General features: G+C 41.2%; 1 protein-coding gene across 9 annotated transcripts in view; it reads right to left on the bottom strand.

Annotated features, from left to right (window-relative positions):
• Window positions 1-17,770, bottom strand: part of dlg1b (discs large MAGUK scaffold protein 1b) — a 159,268-nt gene that overhangs the window by 36,079 nt on the left and 105,419 nt on the right. For 5 of the 9 annotated variants that reach the window (XM_030074623.1, XM_030074615.1, XM_030074617.1 and 2 more), the window contains 5 exons: window positions 15,341-15,436; window positions 14,492-14,545; window positions 9,344-9,394; window positions 6,631-6,755; window positions 1,194-1,363 (listed from right to left, as the gene is read on the bottom strand). In XM_030074623.1, the coding sequence (XP_029930483.1) occupies window positions 1,194-1,363; window positions 6,631-6,755; window positions 9,344-9,394; window positions 14,492-14,545; window positions 15,341-15,436 (496 nt within the window). The remainder of the gene's footprint in view (window positions 1-1,193; window positions 1,364-6,630; window positions 6,756-9,343; window positions 9,395-14,491; window positions 14,546-15,340; window positions 15,437-17,770) is intronic. The other 4 variants (XM_030074618.1, XM_030074620.1, XM_030074621.1 and 1 more) reach the window with 2 other exon arrangements.

The raw sequence follows: 17,770 nt of genomic DNA, 5'->3' as shown, positions 1-17,770 counted from the left end.
ATAAAAGCCAGGTTAAAGGGAAGTTTTAGTTATGGTAGTTCCCTTTAAAAAAAAACAAAAACAAAAAAAAACTCATAAAAACAGAGGGGCATTAATTATTATGCATTTTACCTGCTCTTTTCACCTGTTTTATTCTTTATTAACATGAATTCCAGTTCATGTCTGGATTATTTATTGTTTAAATGTCACTGAGGATTTTACTGAGGACAAAGTTGTTGTTTTCGCCGCCATTTAGTTTGTAAAAGAAAACTCAAAACCTAATGGAGGGATTCAGACGAAACTTCACGTTGGGACTGGTAATAACTTTAGGATAAGCTGATTATAAATAAATAAGCTGTTAAATAAATAAATAAATAAATAAATACAACTTCACTGATTAAATGTTGGGAGTATCTGGGTCAAAGTCAAGGTCACCCAAAGGTCAAAGGACACGTTTTGGGCAATATCTCATAAAGCATCATAGAAAGATTTTTATCTTTTTCAGTAAAGCACTTTCTGCCTCCATGGCGAAAGACAATGCACAAATTAAGCCTTTTATTATTATTTTATATTATTACTACTATTTTAACTAAAAGGTATTATTTGAATTCACTTCCAACAGTGACTGAGTGCAAAGAATATATAATGGATTCGACTGTACATGGCTTCTAGACTCTATGATTTAGCCCATTAGTGGTTAATGTGTATGTATTAATTCATTTATTGACATGGCAGCTTATGGAATTAGAATAAATATGACGACTGTTCCAGGCTTATCTTACTGTCACATATGGTATTTAGTGTTGGGGTCAGGCTGACATCACACATCACATCCACACTGCAAATGACGGTTTATCAGAAATCTCCTGTGATTCAATTTGTTATGAAACAGCCGTCCCTGCAGGATGGCCGCAGTGTAAATATTGAGGTATTTGGTTAAAAGATACTATGATATTGGAGTTTGATTTATCATCCGACCCCCGTTTAGGACGTCCGCATAACGACAAATCAATCTGGAGGTTCCCGTGACCTGGACCGCTGTGATGTCGCTCAGTGCAGAGGTTTACAAGGATACAAGGAAGTTTATTGGTCATTATACAACAGGTTTTATAATGAAATTAAAATGTGGTTCCCTCTTGATTGATTAATTGATTGTATAAAAAATAAAATTATTAAACATGGAGGAGTTCAGATGGTGCATTTAGTAGTCTTACCTTTGGGTCCCTTCACCAGTTTGATCTCCATCAGCTTCTCGGAGACGGGTTTCCTCCTGCGCACGTACAGTCGGACCAGAGACCCCGCCTCCTTCAGCGCCTCCACGGCTCGGCTGTGCGTCACGTCCCGGACGTCCACCTCGTTCACCCGCAGGATCACGTCGTTCACCCTGAAACGCAGCACACACACACACACACACACACACACACACACACACACAGCGCTCGCCGTCAGTCAGCACGCCGCCGCTGAAACGCTCCCAAACCGCTTCACACCGCTCCCATTCAGGTTTGTCATGCTTTTATATTTAGCTTTTAACAAGAGCAAGTTCCACCTGAGCAGGTAGGGGTTCAGTGTGTTTGGACACAGGACACATGTCTGATGCTGAGATCAAACCTGGAAGTCTCTCTTAACCCCCCTGCTACCTTCAAATTTACTAACATTATTATTATTTATTTATTTATTTATTTACTTATTTATCAATTTGACCCCAATAATGTAAGCCTCCAGAAAATTATAATATTGTGACCCAAGTTAATGTGTCTGGGACTTCATTTTTTTTTTTTAGGTCTTTTTGACCTAAATACACCTTTAAATCAAACATAACCCCCAACGTCCCCATTAAATTCAGAAAGGTTTTAACCTTGTTGCACAAAACTTTCCATCTCGGTGTGATTTGTCTCCCTCCTGTGGCCGTAAATTAAACGCTGCTTGAAAAGAACACTTCTGTTTGTTGAAGTTGTTTTTTTTTTTTGTTTTTTTTTTTTTTTGCACAAGAGGATTGAAAACAGAGTTGTGGAATTATCAGACGATAAAATCAGCCATGCTGTAATTTCAAATGTAAAATTCCAGCGGCTGAAGCTCGACTGTGCAGCAGCGCGGGAGAAGAGACTTAAAGCAGAGACAGTTTGAGGATGGCTTTGCCGACCGGAAATATGGTCATCACAACAACAATGTGTACTTTTGTTTGAGTGAATTTTCTGTTTACATTGTATTTTGAAGCTAGCTCTGCAACAGATAACGACACCACTGTATATCAGTAAGAACTTAAAACACGAGGAGGCCTACTGTTTACATGGTATATCTAAATTGTACAACAAATTAAAAACGTACAAAAGCAGGAAATGCTCAACGGGATTTGCGAGGTGCCAGTCCGGGAAAAAGCCTTCTAAAAAAAAAAAAAAAAAAAAAAAAAACCACACTCGTAGCTCTGATGGAAAATTCACTCAAATGTGACAATAACCAACGTTAACCAACGTTTTTGCATCAGAGCTATGAGTGTGTTTTCTGTTTTTTTTAGAAGGCTTTTTCCCCGACCAGCACCTCGCAAATCCTCTGAGGCGGTTCATCTCTGCCTCTGTCAGACGTCATTTTTTCAGGTGTTTACAGTCGGCTGATTGTGGAACAATCCGCCAGCGTTGTTGCTTATTGACGCTGGTTTTCTGCAGCAACAACGTCAACACAGACAGATTTATGGTGAGTTACCAGTGGGCAAAAGGCTGAATCAACACTGTGTAAACTTGTTTGGCATTAACATGAAAGTAATGATTGTTTATTTGTTTGCAAAAGTTATGTAATTTAGCTTAAACCTACTAGAAGTTGTCATTTGACCATTATGTTAATAATTTATTAACACATTAATTTAGAGACATTAGTATAATTAAAACCATTACAGAGAAGAGCTCCAGTGGCCACTTCACTGTAGTTCCCACAGTTTGCCAGCAGGTGGGGTCAGTCAGGAAATCTGCTGTGTTGTTATAGTAAAGAGGAAAGAGGGTGCTGTTCTTGAAGAGAAAACGGAGCTAAAGCTTTCTGAGTTTCTGGAAAAATCACTTCCAACATGTTGATCCTCTTTAGGGAGGGAGGGGGGGACAGAGAGCGCTGGGGCTGATGGGAAATGTGGTTTTAATGTGGAGAAACATGAGCACTAACAACACCACTGCTGCGAGGGAGAGAGGGGCTGATAATCAACTGCACTGTAATCTCATATTATCGAGGTAATAGTGTAAATAAGAGAGAAATGTCAGTGCTAATGCATGCTGGGAGGCCGCTGCGTTGACTAACACTGTAATTTGGCAACGTGAGCGGATTCGTTTGAGGAGAAAGTGTTTCGTTTGTTTGGTTTTGTTAACGGCGCCCACACTCTGACCTGGATCTCTGCCTAACAAGCTGCAACAAAACGTGTTCAAGTTTGCTTTTTCTCCACGACGCTTTTGCTTTCTTTTAACTCTCAGTGTGTGTGTGTGTGTGTGTGTGTGTGTGTGTGTGTGTGGTATAAACACAGGACACAGGAGAGGACCAGGAACCCAAAGCGGCGGGGTTCACGTCGGAGGAAGGGGAACGCGACACCGACGCAGGGGTGGCAGGTCTTCATCACCATCGCCCGGATCGGATCGGCCTCCTGCATCATTAATGAAGCGGTCAAAGGAAACTGGGAGCTCCTGGGGGTTTCTGGGTAACAGCTCAGGAGAGGCTGCTCTGTGTGTGTGTGTGTGTGTGTGTGTGTGTCTGGAAAGCTGACACCACTCTCACTGCAACAACCAACAACAAACAGCAGCACTCTGCGAGGGGCAGTGTGTGGATCCAGTCTTTGGTTGATAAGGTATCAAACTGCAGAACTTATTTTTCTGTATTTTGTGGTTTTATTATTTAATTCTTCTTCTATTATAAACATTTCATTTCATTTTAACGTATAAAGAAGGCTGCATAAATACAATCTGAATGGCTGGTTGACTGACTGATTAACTGATACTGCAACCAGGTGCCACGGTGAAAAGCAACCTGATCCTTCAACCAGAGGCTGCAGGTTCAAGTGCTGAAGTGCAGCTGAGCAAAGCTTTTTATTGACCTTTGACCTCTGAACGTCCTGCTAAAAGGAGCATAGATTAAACACTGTTTCCATACAGGAGGATCTAATAGAGTTTAGAGTCCCTGACTGATGACTGATATATCCAGTTATGAAAGAAGTGATCCTCCACTGTGTTCCAACGTCCACTATAAAAAACAACAGCATCTTTTTTGGTGGGAAAAGCCATTATTTACAATATACAATATGCACATATACACTGTCTATGAGGAAATGTGTATATTACTGTTTGTATTTTACGATGAAAATTAAGAAAATCTGGATGAGGACGCCGGTTTAGGTTATTTTTTTTCTCTGCTGTTTAAATTGTTCATATTTCTATTTTTTATATATTCCTTGTTTATAGTGTATATATTGCTTGCTGCTATTTATCATCTGTTTATACTGTAAATTTGCACATTGCCCACATCTATGCACATTGTATACATCTAGGCACACGGTTTTTTGCACATTGGGTACTTAGATCTCTGGTGTCATCTTTTATTCTTTATTTTTTATTTATTTAATCTTGTAATCTGTGGATACTGTTGAAAACTGTGAATTTCCTTCGGGATGAATAAAGTATCTATCTATCTATCTATCTGATCGTCTCTGCAACAGGTGTCATCCCTTCCTGTTTGAAAGCCCCGCCCCTCGGCCTCGTGCACTTCCTGTGGATTTGTGCTGTGATGAAGGTTTTGGCCGTCGTGTCGATAAATGTTCAGCCGGACTGAAGCGGCTCCGTGCGGCTGGCGGGGTCGCGTGGGGACACGTGGGGCCGAGCGGCTCCCTGTTTAAAGGTTAATGGGCTACGGCCTTCATGTGAAGAGGCGCCTCAAAACGAGAAAATGAGCAGCACGAGGGCCACGCACTTGAAAAACCAATGAAACGGCATGACAGCTCTTCACAGAGCAGATCCTGCAGAGCTCACACTCTGACACGTTAACCGCAGATAAACACACAAAACACACTCACATTTGTACAACAATGTTTATACTGCAGTTTTGGTATATCATCATATATTTTAGTGGTGACTAGGGCGGTGCCATATCATGTCATTCATAATAGGTTTAGGTTATTTCTGCTGTTTAAACTGTTCATATTGCTATTTTTTTTATATATATTCCTCGTTTATAGTGTATATATTGCTTGCTGCTATTTATCATCTGTTTATACTGTGAATTTGGACATTGCCCACATCTATGCACATTGTATACATCGATGCACACTGTTTTTTTGGGTTTTTTTAATCATCTATTTATCATCTGGGTGCTATTTATTTATTTATCATCTGTTTATACTGTAAAGTTGCACATTGCCCTCATCTATGCACATTGTATACATCGATGCACACTGGTTTTATTGGTTTTTTTGCACATTGTTTTTTTGCACATTGGGTACTTAGATCTTTAGATCTCGAGGGTCATCTTTTATTCTTTATTTTTGATTTACTTAATCTTGTACTCTGTGGATACTGCTGAAAACTGTGAATTTCCTTCGGGATGAATAAAGTATCTATCTATCTATCTATCTATAATAATACTGGTAAAACTTTTTATGTGAAATCATATCGTGAGTTCAGTGATATTAGTATGATGTCATGTTGATGCATTTGCAATAAGCAACGTGAGGTATTGAGGTATGATGTTTTGTCCACATTGTGCAGCCCGACTAATTTACTTGTGATTGTTTACACCTTTGACATGTTTTGCTGTTTGCTGATTGGCTGACCCACTCCTCTCTTCAGGCTTTTTAATTTTCCTAAGAGAAGCTTTGCTGGTTCCAGTCTGATGAACTGCTGTCGATACGCAGTGTGTGGTGGAAATCCTAATGTAAACTAAACTCACCACTACCTAGAGCCTGTTCATTAGTGTAAAAAAAACAACCCTCTTTATTCTGGTTGGATGGATGGCAGACTACTGGTATCAGCTGACATCATCTTTAAAAATCAATAATGAATCAATAAGTATCAAAGAGTGAAACTTGGCATTTTTGTGACCTTTTATTTTAGTCTAGTATGTCATTAATATAACTGTCAAATTAACATCACAATAAAACTGACAAGCTGTTAATTACACTTTAAGGGACTGATTCACCGCTGATGAGACTATCAACTTTTTTTTTTTTTTAAATTCCATAAAATCAATGCAGAAGAGCCAGAGTAATGCTGCATTTCATGCTAATCCCATGCAGTTTGGGCCCCAAAGCCTGCAGTCCACATGTGTTCTTGTGGCCTGTTGTAAAATGGTGTGTGTGTGCAGACTGGGGCCTAAACAGTCTTGGAGCTGCATCAGTTGGCTTTGACTGGAAAGCTGAGACTCTTGTGGATTCAATGAGCCACATTTGATTCCTGTGTGATGATGTTGGCCCCCATAGCAGCCATTTCACTGCAGGCAGAGACTTTTGTCCAACTGGACGTCGCTGGAGAAAATGACCTCTAGTGACCTCTAGGAGAATCACAGCCTCATCAGACTTTACACACACAAACTAGAGGAGGATTCAACAAACTAAAATCGCAATAAATCGTAATATCAACTGGCAATACTTGTGTGTGTCTGTGTGTGTGTGTGTGTGTGTGTGTGTGTGCTCACCTCAGCCGTCCGTCCTGGGCGGCGGCCCCTCCCGGTATGACTTTGGTGATGAAGATGCTGGGGTCTTCGCCGATGTGCGGGTTGTCGGTCCCGCCGGCGATGCTGAAGCCCAGCCCCGAGTTTCCCTGGAGACCGATGACACCGATCACCATGACAACCATGACACAACAAACCAGTGAAAAACACACAACAGCTGTACACTGTCACTCCTGCATCAGAGTAACATACAAAAACCCCGAATCCCCAAAGAGAACGACCAAAGGCAGCAGCAACCAGCACCATGAACCTCTAAATATTACCAAAATAAAACCACAAAATCCCAGGGACAACATCAAAAAATCTGCTGTGCACAAAAAAATAAAATGCATCTGCAAAAAGTCAGATGATTGATTTGCCCGAGGTGTTTTTTGATGTAGACTTTGCAGAGAATCTGCCAGAGGAGTTTAGACCATTAAATCATCTTTGAAATCGCTTCTTTAAACTCACTTTTATGGACCTGCGTTGATGTAATGACTCTTTATTAATCATCCTCTGCTCCCCTTTTTACGGTCCACCTTTATGTTTTCTTGCCTGGCTGTTTTTTCACCTCACTTGCACTGCTTCTGCTGTCAATTTTATCACTTTTTTATTTTTTATTTTTAGAAGAGCACTTTGTAACTCAGTTTTGATAACTTTTACAAAGAAAATGATTATAGTATTGTTGAATAATATCAGTTTTAAGGCCTTGAGGGTGATGAAACAAGAAAGAAGAATACTAAAAATGTATTTATGTGATTTTTTTTCGGGCCCTCAGTGACAAATTTAGCCAATGACGACCGAATCCCAGTTATTAACATGTAATTAACATGTATGTAGTGCAGCGCGGTGCGCCGGCGGTGGCTGCTGGACAAACAGGAAGCTGCCATCATCCTGTGGGACTCAGCTGGCGCAGCAGAGTTTTATTTACGCTGCGCTGATAATAACTCTCACTTGAGAAAGCACAGCTGAATTAGGTCACATGGAAGGAAGAGAGAAGAGATGAAAATAATAATAATAAAAAAAGATATCACCACAGGCAGAGGCAGGGATTACAACACAGCTGCATACAAAACAACTCTCTCTGTGTGTGTGTGTGTGTGTGTGAGGGCTCTACAAACATGTGTGTGTTATTTGAGACTGTTTGCTTCATTACTTCCTCACGAGGCCCTGAATAAAACATGATTTTTGGCTCTGATGCTGAAAAGTGGGAGAGAAAATGATCATTATCGATGACTAGTAACGATTTTATTTTGTGAGATAATTTATCACAGCAAAGGAAGCACCGGGATCGAACAGCGGACCGCGACTCTGAGCCACACACACTGTTGGATTCTGTGTTCTGTTGCACCGGCAGTGTTAACTAATATAAAGAACTAACTAACTAAAAATGTCTGACTAAGCCATTTGGGTGGAAGTGTAACTCGTGTCGATACTGCAGACTACTCATCACTCACATCACCCATTTACTGTCTGTCAAATTCATCCAAACCCCGCCCTCCTGACCTTTGACCTCCTGCAGGATACACATCCTGAGTTGAACTCTGAACACAGAGAAACAGCTGGATATCACAGCATCATTCTTCACAGCAGGGTTGGGTTCTCAGTCATTTGTATTGATTTGTGCACTTTGTTCTCTATAAGAAGTAACTGCCTTATTCCACTTGTAGCTTCAACATAAACAATGCACTGCATTCTGGGATTGATGGGAGGTCAAAATACTACATACAACATTAACTTTTGACGTTGTGTTAACTAAAAATTAGTACAGCAGCAGTAATGACTCGAGTAGTATTTTTTTTTTTAAAATAATGTAGAAATAAAATCTGTTTCCACCTCCAAAATGAAGAGTGCAGGTATTTGTGTGTCTGTCGTCCCTTTTGCGCTTTGGGTTGGTCTGTAGTTGATGCACATATGAACGTATTTTGTATTTTTTTTTTTTTTTTTTAAGAGCTTAATGTCCAACACAGTGCACGCTGATTCACTTAAAAATGGTTTCCGAGTTTAGTCGACTGTATTCACTCTCCTGTCATCCTGCTGAGGCGCAGCGGTGTTCATACGGTTGTTGGGTTTATTATTATTTCTTATTAATAGAATAGAATGGTAATTTAAAATGAAATTGTTTGAATCAAATGGGTCATACAGGAGGTTGTGCTTTTAGCTCTGATTATACATTTCGGTCAACTCTGTATTGCTATACATTGTGATCAGCTCTAACTCTTAACAGGTCATTTGATCCACTAATTAATTAATTAATATTAATCTGGGACTAATGATAATACACTTTGAGAGATTTGTGGGATTCCACTTGGTCCACCATGAAGTTTCTAACACTTTCAAGTATGTTCTTACATCAAATGGCATTAAAATCAGATAAGTTACTCCAATATCACTATTGGCATCAAGATAATGTGACAAATGAGATGATTTGCACTGGAAATGATAAGATAAAGCCTCTTTACTGGACCGAGTCTGGATTGAGAAAGTTCCTCAACTCATTAAAGCAGTGTGTCAAAGTCAAATTAAGAGCGGTGGGTGTTGCTGCGCTGTTTCTGGGAAGAGTCTCTGCGCTGTGAGTTATGGACTTCGCTCGGTTTATGTGGCTCGTAAAGGTCGGTGTGAAATATACGGTCGGCCCATTCACTAACAACATGGCTGTGATTCAAAGGGAAATAAAAAACGTCGCGGGTCGACTTACCCTCTCCAGCGTGATCTCCTCATACTCATAATCAGCTTCGGTCCCGTTCACCTGCACACACACACATACACGCACACACACACACACACACACACACACACACACAGAGCAGAGGAGGAGCATGTATTAGTTCTGATGTTCAGATGTTGGACACCATTTTCTCTGTGCGTCCAGTGGTTCAGTTCCTACGGGTAGCTTTTTGTGTTAGCTTAGCATAAAGACTTGAAGTCTATGGGAGCCGTTAGCCTGGCTCCGTCAAAGTGAACACATAAACCTCACAGCAGCTCTGAAGCTGTCTGATTTACTCAGTGGATCATGTGGATTTGAAATACACAGCTTGGGATTTTTTTAAATGAGAGTGGCTTCAGAAGAAGTTAGATGGTGGAATTGTAAACGCTGAACACATTTATTTATTATTTTTTTATGTTTTGTTTTTTTGTTGGATTTATTTTTTGAAATCCCAAGACCAATTTTGCCGAAAAACGTTTTTAGACTAAATGAATCTGACCGGCCCACCAGAGCTCCTGCAAGCTTCAAGCAGCAGCTCAAGACACTACACATCACAAAACAAACAAACAAACAAACAAACAAACAAATGACACCCAGCTCAACTTGCACCAATCCAGGAAGGCGTTTATGGTTCCTGATGATTTGTTTGCAACCTGCAGCAAAAGCCGCAGCGTGTGAAGTCTGCTGCTGAATGCATGAGGCACATAGCTTTTCTTAAGATTATACATAATGCACATATGGACTTTTTTAAATTAATGAATTAATTTATTATTACTACTATTATTATTATTATTTTATTTTATTATTATTATTTTTTTTATTTATTTTTTACAAATTTCTAATGCAGATATTTTTACATTTCTTATTCTATTTCTTATAATTTCACTATGTTTATAATTTAATTCTTCTCGAGAATTTGAGCAGCTGCAAGTATTTCTGATTCTGAACCGCGAGTCGCTGCTTGGTTTTCCTCCTCTGTTTGGGTCCAACATGTTCCTGCTCGGTTCATTTAAATATACATGAGATACTTTTTTCTGTACTGCTGCTCTACCATCCCATGATCCTCCTGTGTCCTGGCAGTCCTGGAGTCAAAGCATGTTGTGCTCATGGTCCTCGTTCCAAGTCTTCCTGGATGAGAGAGCAGTCAGATGTAAACGTGCTGTCTCAGACTCGGCGCTGTGTTTGTGCCGTTAGCGAAGCCGCCGGCGTCTCTCTGCCTCCTACACATCCAGTCGACTGTGATGTGATGTGTCTGCCGGCTGCTTCTTCACCTCCTCTGTCCAACAGTCTGCTGCCTCTCACATCACAACACACACTCAGATCAGAGGCCATACACACACACACACACACGGCGCTGTGATGCTGCATAGCGCTCCGACAGCTGTTTCTACTGTGTGACTTACTGCAACTTTTTCATGTTCTGGACTCCCAATGTAAAGTTTAAGTTTTTTGATATGCACTTTATGTACAAAAGTCCTGGTCCGCCTCCACCTTCCACCTGCAGGAGCTTCTCTGAGCTCCATCCTGAACCCAGAGGCATCAATATGGAGTTGGTCCTTTGCAGCAGAACAGCTTCCACTCCTCTGGGAGGCTTTCTACCAGATGTTGGAGTGTCTGTGGGAGTTTCTGCCAGATGTTGGAGTGTCTGTGGGAGTTTTGAGCCTTTGTGAGCTCAGACTCTGAAGTTGGACCAGAGGGCCCGGCTCCCAGTCTGCGTTCTAGTTGATCCCAAAGGTGTTGGATGGGGTTGAGGTCGGGGCTCTGTGCGGGCCGCTCAACTTCCTCCACCCCAAACTCAGCCGGCCACGCCTTTATGGAGCTGCTCTGTGCACTGGGGCTCAGTCATGCTGGGACAGGAAAGGGCCTTCCTTCCCCAAACTGGTCCCACAGAGCTGGAAGCAGAGAATTGTCCAAAATGTGTCGGTGAGCTGAAGCGTTCAGATTTCCCTTCAGTGGAGCTGAGGGGCCGAGGCCGAGCCCAGAAACACCAGCCCACAGCGTGATCCTGATGTCGATCCAGCATCACTTATCTCACCTGCAAATATATCTAGTTTGCTTGTTTTTTTTTTGCCGTTTGTGTGTTTTGCAAATTTTTCAACTTTTTCTTGTAATTTTTCTGCCTTTTTAAAATTTGAGTAATTACATTATTCTTGTATGCCTTGTACATTTTCCACCCTGTAAAATTTTTCAAGTGAAATTAAACTGTTCCTCCTTTTGCTGAGGCCCTCAGGGGTCCCGGACCTCACAGCGTCACTGGTTTGACAGAACTTTGACCCGACGACTGAAATTGTGATTTAGAGGCTGCAAAGTTTTGTTTGTGTTTGTAATTTCTGATTCATGGTTTCAGAAATGCTGCTGCAGTGCTGAGAAAACTGAGCATGACAACGTGAGAGCAGAACTAGCCAACACACACACACACACACACACACACACACACACACACACACACGCAGCTCTTTCAAAAGGCCCTTTCTCTCTTTTTTCAGCATCTTGGTCCTTTTCAAATTACTCTGGACAAGACAAAGCGGGCTCTCGCCGACAGCGGCCAACGTCTGGAGCAGCTCAGCCAATCAGAGCGAGGGCAGCTGTTTAGGAGCAGTCGCCAATTTAATTTGTGTTGGTCCAGCGCCAGGCGGGACGAGCGACTCTGTCAAGGACAGTCAGAAGATCCTGGACCCATCAGACTGCAGGAGGCAGGAAATAAAACTCTGCTGCTCAACTTTTCCGTGTCGGTGAGAGAACGCCGCCTGTCACCCTAAAGACTGATATTTACGGGGTTTTCGACTTTTCACGCCCTGGACGCTGAGTTGACCTTCAAAAAACTGCAGAACCCCATTTGAAGTGATTTTGCCCTGTCGGGACCCTGATATGTAACGGTTCAATAAACCCACTGTCCAATCTGTATTGCGGTTTTTGGGTCACAATTTCGGTTTGTTTTGTACATTAGGGAGAAAAAAACCCCACTAACATTTCTAATGTTCTCTACGTTTGGCAAAAATAATTTCTTTGTCATTCAGACATTTGGGATAAAAATTTGAAATGAACAAATTTTCTTTCAAAATGCATAATGCACTTTGACTATTTAAAACAAACATAAAAATGTGCAGCATATTGCATACTGAACAGTTCTTGTTTTACAGTTTGGTTTTATATCCCTATTAAATACATCATTTTATTAATTATAATTACAGTTTTCTTGCAATTACGTTATTTTTTGGTGTGTGCAAAGGTTCACTTTTTGTGTGCTAATTTTAAGGTTATTTTCTTGTTTTTAAACTTAAGTTCAAGTAATTTCTTTTGCTAATTTGCTAATCACTGCTCCCCCCATGTTTAAAAAAAAAAACAAAAACAAACAAGTGAACTGTCTCAGGCTTCAAAGGGTTAAATAGTTTCAGTGTCGTACTTGAACTCTGACAAATGGTGGTGAGATTAAACCAGAAAGACAAAAACTGTAAATTACAGCATGTTGTACATTTTTTAGTATATCTGAAAAGCCAACAGTGCTGCTGCTTTTAGGAAAACTCATGTGGAGGACTTTATCCCGCTGATGGAAAACTGGAGTGAAGAAAGTGTGAAGGCTCTGAAAGTTCATGTTCATATCGTAGTGGAATGAATGGAAACCAGCGGCTGGAGGAAAGGGAGGAGGAGTGATGTGGCAGCTCTGAAAGCCCACTGCTCGCTCTGGGAGGAGAGCAGAGGAACGTTCTGGAGAGGAACCTCTGAACAAGCAGAGGAACTGGGATGGAGCTTTAAATAATAATAATAATAATGATAATAACATGAAAGGACCAAAACTAAAACCTGCCAAGCGCCTGATGCCAGTAGAATTTGTCTGGTGGATAAATTAATAAGACACACTGGTCTCGAAATTTTTTGGGATGTGAATAATTAAATGTCTGTTATTCTGGATTCTCCGGCACTTCACAAAGGATTATAATCTCAATCCACTCTTTAAGTGAGCAAGCAAGTTCTAAGAAAACACACAGCACTGAAATCAGGTGCTGTTTGTGTCGAAAATGTCTAATTATAATCATTCTGGCCAATAAATGTTGTTATTGGTTGGTAGCAGTTTTCTTCTCCTCCAGCAGGAGAGCAAAGAAGCTTCCAGTGTGTTCAGTCACCAGCTCCTGTGAGTCGATAGTCTGTGAGTCTGTGAGGTCTTTTGTTTTGAAGGTGTCGCTGGTTTGAATCCACTTGCAGGGAGAAAAGCTGCTTCCTGAGCAGAGCCAGGCTGAGGCTCTCGCTCGAGTCCAGCAGAGTCCAGATTTGTCAAACTGGCAGATCTGAGATCAGCAGCCACAGAGCTACATGTGTGTGTGCAACGCTGCTGTCGCCGCGGTGACACGCCAGATTAATGAACAGCTATAACCCCGCTAAGACTCCTGGGAAATGGACTCAGCTGGAGGCATCTGTCTTCTCTACAGTACCACCAACCCCCCATTCACACACACACACACACACACACACACACTGCACACGTGACTGCACAAACACACATGGCCCTCAAATGCACATTTGCTTCTAAAAATTAATTTTTACAGATTTAGTGTTGAGTGCATGATATTGATTCTTCCCAGTTTTATTCTAGTATGATTTTTGTATTTTTATTATTATTACTACGAGTAGTAGTAGTGGTAGTATATTCATATATTTAAAATTTTATTTAATTTTATTATTTATTTATTTATTTTTGGCTTTTTCTAATCCCAATTCCTATTTTCATTTGTTCTTCATTCATTAATCTCTTCCTGTAAAGCATCTGAAACCAGGTAAGGTTTTAGACGCTAATAAATAGTTATTTATCATGATAATGTGCATGCATACACACCAAAACAGCAACAAATGCACATAAACACATGCACACACTTCACCACAGTAACAGTCCAAACGCTCCGTATGGCTCAGAGATTTCATATCCAGCACAGCGACGTTGTTTCAGCTTGTAAATTGATTGATTGATGATTAAAAAAAATATTTTAATCATTTTTACACATCAAAACAACAGAAGAATGAGTAGGCTTTCAGTCGTATTATTTCCCTAAATTTGTCCGTACCTCCTTTGCAATCAAAAATAAATTTCCTCTGCACAGTGACGAGGGCAGATTTCTCGAAACAGCGGCGAACGTGTTGGAAACTTACGTATGGAGGCGTGTCCAGGCTGTCCGTGTTCACCACCACAGGCGGAGGGTTGGCCTGAGGAGACAGAGCACATCGCAGTCACCAAAAACACATCGAGGCTCTTCAAAAAAATAAAATTAAATATAATACAAATAAATAAAACATCTCAACCCCCCCTGTCTCCCTCCCTTCCCACCCCCTGCAGCTCCCCCCTGCATCATCACCCCCAAAACACATTTTTTTAAAAAAAAGGCTGTGATAAAAAGCGGCCCAAATCCAGCGTGCAAGCAAATAAAAACAGACTTACTCTCCTCATGATGCTACAGACCAACTGAGGATAAAAAAAAAAGGGGAAGCCAGTGGATTTGAGCAGAGATTAGCGGAGGACGGGGCGATACGTACATGGCATCTCGCACTGCAGAATATGCAATGCTGAAGCATGAAGGCTAAATAAATCAAATTAAGTCCCGCGGGCTGGCGTCGCTGCTGCTGCTTACCGCTCCCCTGCTAACCCTATGTCGCTCGCTCGCTCGCTCTCTCTCTCTCTCTGTCTGTCTCTCACTCACTCATCCATTCCCTCTCGCTCACTTTCTGCCCGGGAGAAAGGCAGATGGGCTCTTTTAAGTCAAAAGGGGGAAGTGTGGCATTTCTCCCTCTGTTTATTTCCCCCTCTCTCTCTCTCTCTCTCTGTCTCTAATCTGCTCTCTCATTCACAGCGGGACGGCAGAGATGAAAAAAACTATAAATTAAAAAAAAAAAATGAGCGACAAAACATTACAACAAATGAGGAGATAAACCTATAGATGGGCTGAGCAGTGAAATAAAAAGGAGGAGTGTAAGTGCAATGGAAATGAAATGATTAAAAAAAACCTGTGACGTTGGAGGGATGATGGCGGTCTCGGCTGGGATGGGCGAGATTGGGATCACGGGGATTATGGGAGAGGAAGGCGGGGCGGCCTCTGCCTGCTAAACAATAGCAATGTGAAGAAGGGGGGTAGAGGGGGGTCAAAGGTCAGACAAAACACACACACTGCAACACAGATGAACAGCAGCAGGAGTGGATGGGAGGAGGATGAGGGCGTGTGTGTGTATGTGTGCGCACACGTGTGTAAGTGTGTGTGTGTGTGTGTGTGTGTGTGCATGTGACAGTTGGGCCTTGGGGTCACAAGTTTGATTCCGCCCGCCTGCTGCTCTCTGATTGGACGCTGCTCTGCACGTGAGCGGTGGAATTCACAAATCTGTTTTGTGCTTTTATTTTTTTTTCTCTCTTATTGCCTGTTGAGGTTCCCAGGTGGGCGGGGCTTATCTCAACCAATCACAGGAAGCCAGCGGTAAACCTGCCTCTGTGATTGACAGCTACCTGACCACACTGTCACAATGTGGGCAGTCCTGAGGTGGTAAGCCCCGCCCACCTGGTACTCCAAGAAGATTAAAGCAGTTGTTTGACCTAGGGCTGCTGTGTGTGGACACATATTGGAGTGTGTGTGTGTGTGCGTGCGTGTGTGTGTGTGTGTGTGTTAAAGCCAAATCCCCAATCCTCCCAGGTCGTCTCAGCGGGGGGGCGGCCGCCTCATCAGATGCCCTTTTTGTGATTATTGGAAAGAGCAGAAATAATTTCAATCTGGGATGCGGCGGTTTAACCCTGGAAACAGACGGGTCGCGGTGACGCCGGCACAGAGGTCAAAGGTCAGAGGTCAAACAGCCACCTCTACACACAGTCGTGCTGCCAGCTGTGAGGTGTGGCGGCTTCAGGTCGCTCTGAGGAAATAAACTCATCCCTACGACACCGTTTACACGGCAACCAACATTTAATTTTAAATATCAATTAACCTATCGACTGCATTTTCGATCAACTGATTAATCATCTTATCTATCAGACGACAAAAGTGCCTGTAATGTAATGATTATATCAATAATATCAAATAGCTCACTTAGCCTGACCAGCAGAATTAATCAAAATATTAAGAAAATCATTAAATGGCCACGTGCAATATCCAACTCAAAGGACTTTATTTTAAAATAAAGGTAAAATGTGTGACAAAATTTAAAGTATCAAATTATATTTTTCAGATGTAAGGAAACATGTTTGTTTGGTACAGAGCCCTGAAAAAATCACACCACCATCATTTTAACAGATTTTTCTCTGGATATGAAAATTACGAGGTAAAAATGATTATTACTACTGAAATCGTGACTCGCAACCACAACATCAGTACCAAGTGACTGGAATATGATTTTTTTTTTTTTTTTTTTACCATGTGTGTGCCCTAAATAAAACACACTGTTTTCATTTTAGAGGAAAGAAAGAAAGGCAAACTAAATCTTAGCATCTGAGAAGCTAGAACCAGCAGATGTTTGATATTTTTTACTTGATAAATCACCAAAGTAATCAATAAGTCATTGAAGCACGGGGCACTTGGAGCTCTGTTTGACCACAGGCTGCTTCACATTCACACTGGGAGCCAGTCTGATACGGGTGGAGCCGCTCGGATCAGATCTCGTCTTTTCAGTTCATTTCTATGCCTGCAGGATCTGTGGAGTCCAGCTCTACAGCTTTAAATAAAGGCTAGTGGAAGTCGACCGATTGGACGTTTTATAAACTATTGTTACCGGCTCTGATGGGCCGACGGCTGACAGGTAGGAAGTAAAATGACAACCCCTAACGCTGCACAAACATTACCGTCTTCAGGCAAAGGGGACATGAATAAGAGCTTAAATGCTTCACATATGAAAAAGATAAAAGTTTAAGTGCTGTAAACGATAATCAAACAATCTTATACAATAATGAACTTAATTCTTCAAAGGTCCAAAATAATAGTCAAATTATTCCTCCTGTTTCCTCCATTACAATATGAGGCTGCTCAGCTGGAATCACTGAGTTTGACGGGACAAAACTATGTAAAAAAAAACAAAAAACAAAAAACAAACTAAGAATTTAAAAAAGAGCTCCCACCCACTGAGTTATTTTACATCCTATATTTTTTTTTTATAAAGTTTCTGACTTCGATTTCCAGATTAATTTATTAATTACTTTGAGTTTAATGTTTAGTGATCCAGATTTATTTACTTATTTATTTAGGTATTCATTACTTTGATTTAAACGTTCAGTTCAACAGTCGAAAACAGCCAAATTCTAATAAAGTCCAAGAGAGTTCATTTCCAACAGGGACAAATCTTTTTTTTTTTTTTTTTTTTTTTGTGCCGGTAAGTGTAAGGGGGCGTTGTATCGGGCGATTAATCGGCTCTCAGCCTTTGCCTGCCCCAAACTATCATTATTATATCGGCCTTTAAAATCAGTCG

Source organism: Myripristis murdjan, chromosome 17, assembly GCF_902150065.1.
Source record: "Myripristis murdjan chromosome 17, fMyrMur1.1, whole genome shotgun sequence".
NCBI lineage: Eukaryota > Metazoa > Chordata > Actinopteri > Holocentriformes > Holocentridae > Myripristis > Myripristis murdjan.
Note: the sequence above shows the minus strand (reverse complement) of the source record. Positions and strands in the feature narration are given on the sequence as shown.